The sequence below is a fragment of the Heloderma suspectum genome, chromosome 1, assembly GCF_057233095.1.
Source record: "Heloderma suspectum isolate Gila_16-S chromosome 1, 16-S_ref, whole genome shotgun sequence".
NCBI classification, from domain to species: domain Eukaryota; kingdom Metazoa; phylum Chordata; class Lepidosauria; order Squamata; family Helodermatidae; genus Heloderma; species Heloderma suspectum.
Window position 1 is genome coordinate 430,533,659 of NC_139458.1, and position 5,329 is coordinate 430,538,987.

The 5,329-nt window shown below is 49.4% G+C and overlaps 1 protein-coding gene across 1 annotated transcript; it reads right to left on the reverse strand.

The window, feature by feature from the left end:
- Window positions 1–201: 201 nt before the first annotated feature.
- LOC146360297 (uncharacterized) lies at window positions 202–4,056 on the reverse strand. The gene is made up of 3 exons (XM_084832875.1): window positions 3,970–4,056; window positions 1,520–2,038; window positions 202–1,070 (listed from the first exon to the last, which is right to left on the reverse strand). Exons 2-3 carry the CDS (start codon window positions 1,781–1,783, stop codon window positions 876–878), a joined length of 459 nt encoding a protein of 152 aa, XP_084689001.1. The 5' UTR covers window positions 1,784–2,038; window positions 3,970–4,056; the 3' UTR covers window positions 202–875.
- Between the last annotated feature and the right edge of the window lie 1,273 nt (window positions 4,057–5,329).

Sequence of the window (5,329 nt, forward strand, 5' to 3'; positions counted from 1 at the left end):
TGCCTAGGTGTCATTTTGCTGGCAGGAGAATGACAGTGGGGCAGTTTTGACAAGACCATAGAGCGTTCTGCCTCCCCTATTTCCTCGCAGCACCACCTGTTGACAAATATCCGATTCTTCGAAGAAGCTGATCGGAAAGTGGTGTGTGTGTGGCTGCTGTCTCTTGTGCATGAGAAGAAGAGAGGGGCGGGAGCCAATTATGGTTGTTTGAACACTTTTAATCAGAGAGGAAAAGGCATGAACAAAAACAGGGAAGCCATCAGGGGTGAGCTAAAAACAAGGCAGACATTGAAACCAGGAGCCCACCAACCACCCAAACATGGCCGGCCCCAGCGGGATTCCCAGGAGATGTCCCCTCACCACAATCCTCCCCTGTTCTCCCACATGAAGTCACAAAGAGCCCTCCGGACCTCATTCCCCCGCTCATTATGCACCTGGTCGTCATTCACGTAGGGAAGCCCCAGCGTGTCCAACACCACATGGTTACTGTCCCCGGATGCCTCTGTCAAAGTGGCCCCATTAGTCTCGCATATGTTGTGGAGAATGACACAGGCAGAAATCACTGATGGGACATTTTCCTCCGCCACCTCCAGTCATCCTGCGAGACATCTCCACCTTCGCTTCAGCCTGCCAAAAGCGTGCTCCACCATGTTTCTAGCTCCACTGAGGCGCTGTTTGAAGTGAGCCTCCTCTGGTGAGAGGTGTCCCCCAAAAGGCTTCATCAGCCAATGTCGCACGGGGTAAGCTCCGTTGGCCAGGATCAGTGGAGGGATAAGCACACCGCCCGCTCTCCACGTCAGGTTCCCAGGCACAAACTTCCCTGCATCCATTGCTTTGCACAGTGCCGAGTTCCGAAAGACATAGGCATCATGATTTCAGCCACTCCACCCAATCTCGACATTGATGAATTGTCCCACGTGGTCCATTGTGCCTTGCAGAAGCATTGAGTAGTAGTGGTTCCAATTGATAAACTTGCTGCCCTGTCTAATCAGGGATATGATAGAGATATGCACCCCATTGCAAGCCGTGAACACCCCAGGAAAGCCAAGGGCAGAGAAGCCGAGTATCGCCTGGAGAGAGAGGAGAGACCATATTTGGTGGGAGGAAGCCAAAGCATGACTGGCCATTGCCAAGCAACAGATGCATCCCGCTCATGCCCCCATCTCCCCATACACTTGCCCGGACAAGCCCTGTCAAGCACAAAGCACACAGCACCCGCTGCGAGGGTTGTGTGATGTGCTGCCGACACACACACACACACACACACGTCCAGGAGGACGGCAATCATCATGAACCGGGGAGTACCTCTCAAAACCTGTGCAGACAAGAACCCATCCCCCGATGTGAACCTCGCCTATACCGTGCTGTAGTGAGCGCAGCTTGAATTCTTCGAAGATGTGAACCCAACCGCAAAACCAACACATTAGACGAGTCTTCGATTCTTCGAAGATTCGAAGCATCGAAGATGTTCCCCCCCCAAAGCCACACGCCCCCACACCCGCCCCCGAGCTGCACTCACCACATCCATGTCGCCAAGGGTCACTGTTCTCCTCAGTAGAGCATGCTCCAGAGCAAGGCACACCTGCACAAAGATCCCCGCGACTGTGGATTTCCCCACCCCGAACTGCTCCGCCACACTCTTGTACAAGGCATGATTGGCAAGCTTCCAAATGGTGATGGCCACCCTCTTCTCCACAGGAATCGCTCTGCGCAGTTGTGTCGAATGTCTGGCTAAGAGCGGGGTCACCTCGCCCACCACCTGAAAGAAGGTGCGACAAGGCATCCTGAAGTGCTCGATCCAGCACTCGTCATTCCACACCTGCAGAACAAGCCTCTCCCACCAGTCCTGGCTGCTTGGGTGCACCCAATACCTCCAGAAAACTCAAGGCATGGGGAGAAGAGCCACGTTGTGCACCACTGTCAATGTGTTTCGAAGCATCCTGGAGCACAAGTTCTGACGGCAATGGCGGTAGAAGCGCAGTACCCAGAGATGAGACCTCTGCCGCTCGGACGACAGCCTCTCCAGAGTGAACAGTGCCTGCAGAGTACATATAAGGGCATTTGCAGAGAGAAACAGCAGCCTGTAGAACATTGCCAGTTCCGGACCCATGGCTCCAGCCAGGATTCAGACACAAAAGAAGATAGAATGTGTCCAGAAAGAGCTAACAGGGGATCAATGGGGCGAGGTGACGTAGGCGCGGTGAGGTTTCCAGCGAATGGCTGAGGGAAAGTGGAAGGCCAACAGAAGGGGGGCCGACCAAGGGCAAGATGGATGGAGGATATTCTGGAGGTGACAGACTCAACCTTGGGGGAGCTGGGGGTGGCGACGGCCGACAGGAAGCTCTGGTGTGGGCTGGTCCCTGAAGTCACGAAGAGTTGGAAGCGACTGACCGAATAAACAACAACAACAACATTACAGTCTTTATGGAAAACAATGAGAGATGGGCTTCTTCTCATATTTAAAAGCAAGTCGCTCTGAAGTATGGCGGCCACCACAGTAAAATCTTCAGTTCTTGTTTTCCTACAACTTGCAGTAGGAGCCCTGTGGTGCAGCCCTAACTGCACCAACTGTGAGAGGTGGAAGGGAAGCAGACCAGTGGCATAATGTTCATGCACATGAATTTGTGTGCATGTGCACTAAAGTCAAGAATAATAATGTGCACTAGAGTTAAGAATTAATTGTTGTGAACTGCCCAGAGATCTTTGGCTATTGGGCAGTATAGAAATATAACAAACAAACAAACAAACAAACAATATTCTATTTTGCATACAGATATAAGTTGGTAGCTCGATGAAGGTATACCCATTCTTCTACAAAACCTTGTTGATTGTTAATCCAACAAAAGATGTTTTCTTGACCACCCAGATATGCAGTAGAAAAACATAACAACGTAAGAATATAAGAATAGACATGTTGGATCAGACCAAGGGTCCATCTAGTCCAGCATTCTGTTCACACAGTGGCCAACCAGCTACCCACAAGAAACCCACAAGTAGGGCATGAGCACAACAGCACTCTCCCACCCATGTTCCCCAGCAACTGGTGTACATAGGCTCACTGCCTCTGGTGACTAGCCATTGGTGACTAGCCATTGGGACTAGTAGCCACGGATAGCCTTTTCTTCCAGGAATTTGTCCAACCCCTTTTAAAAAACCTTGCGTAAGAGTTTAGTATTTTTCTACTGCATGTCTGAATGGTCAGAGAAAACTCCTTTTGTTGGATTATCAAGATATAATCAATTTAATGTTGGCAACAGTGAGAACAGAAGCAGCACAGCACTGGAATAGATGGTTTGGGCGTCTCTGGTAAACCCTGCTGGCAGGGAAATCAACAGCTCATAGTTGTGTAATTAGAGGAATAGCTAAGGAAGGCAACTTTTTAGAAATGTTTTGGACAGGAACAGTGGGTTCATCTAGGGCAGCATCTTGTTGTTGTTGTTCAGTCGTTCAGTCGTGTCCGACTCTTCGTGACCCCGTGGACCACAGCACGCCAGGCCTTCTTGTCCTCCGCTCTCTCCCAGAGTGTGCTCAAGTTCATATTCATTGCATCGGGCAGCATCTACGTGGCGCCAATTTCATTGTTTGTCCTGTCGGAATTGCGCAGTATTAGTGCTGTGAATTAAGAACTGGGGCGGTGGGAGGGTTAAAGCTGGGAAGAGCTGAGAGTGCAGAGCTTGGGAGGAGGACACGCGACTAGCATGTAGGACTTGCTTGTGATGTGCATAACAAACCCCGCATACACATTTCTGAGGCGGGCAGGCAAGCAAGCAGCCACTGCCTCAGGAGATTGAGCCCATACTGAGAGCAGAGAGCGTGGAGCTGGGGAGGAGGAGAGAGTGAGTAGCACGTAGCCTCTTAAGCTTCCCAGACAACAGGCTCCCTCCCCCCCTGCACCAGCACAGGCTCAATGAAGTGCTTCTGGGTACATGTTTATGAAAATCGTCCGCTCTGGCACCCACCCTTTCTCACCTTCGTGGCTGTGGATCCACAGGCATCCAGCGTGTCTCAGCTGTGTTCCTTTGTAGCTGAACGTCTCCACTCTCAAGCTCGATACGTAAAGTGAGAGAGGCAGTGACGTGAAACTGAAGGCCATGAGTTACTTCCTGGTAGACGTGTTTGCTCCTCTGCTGTCACCCCGCCCCCGCCCCAGGCTACTTTCCCTTCCACCAATCTGTGCGGCTTCCACCAGCCCACTTCTTCGTGCCTCCGTAACTGCGGAGGTGCGAAGGACGAGGGGCATCACTAACGCCGCTGCGATTCCAATCCGAGGAAGGGACAGACAGCTCAACCCCCTGCAGTGAACCCGAAGCAAGTGAAAACTTGGCAGCAAATGGACTCTGAGAAAACCCAGATTTCTCCATGAAAACCATGATTGCGCTGCGAAGCGGGGACTGCGTCATCTGTTGCAAAGATCTTCCCTTTGAAGTGGCACTGGGGCAAATGACTCATGTAGATGGCGCCTGGGTAATTTTAAACTTGGGCTCCCTTTAGATGGCTATCTGTATTAATTCAGTTGAGAAGCACACAATTAACATTTCTTTTCCCCCTGCCCAAATGCCATTCCATAACTTACACCTGTGTCTTCATTCATGGTATGTTAGAGCCACAACACAAGTGTTTGCCAACCCTTTTTTTGTTTTTAAAGCAAACTCTGAGAATGCATTTTAAACTCGCTAAAATCATAGTGCCTTCATGCCTACAAGTATAAAGTGGAGGTTGTTTCTGATGCCCTAATCACCCGTCACTCTCTGAGTGGTCATTTAGGGGTTCCCTGGACTGTGAGGAACTGGTCACATGTGATCCCATAGCTGCATCAGTGGGCAGGAATACTACCCTAGAACAAGACAGAAATGCAAAGCTAGCTGTTAACTGAAATCTGAACTATTTTGTGGACAATGGAAATCAGCACACAGGCACTGAGCTGAATGTTAGATTTTTATTTTATTTTACTTTATTTTGCCTTTTGCCATTATTTTTATAATATACAAAATTCAATAAAGAATTCAAAACACAATCATCTTAAAAAAAAATAGAATAAAAGGCCCCATCCCCACTCCAGGACAAAGATTCAATTAACTGAGACTCTAAACAGGAATACAGCAACTCAACAAAATTTTGAAAAGGCATCCCTCCACATTTCTGCAAAAGAAATAGGGACAAACAACTTACTTACCAGTGTCATGTGCCAGAAAGCTGAAGCATATGCTATTTTAAATGGTGATGATGTAGTGCAGTCACACCCTGTGGTGTTATTTCTGCAAATGGGGTCAGGTCAAATTTACCTCCTCAGTGATTGTTTCTGGTTTCCTTAAGGTGGATGCATCAAAAC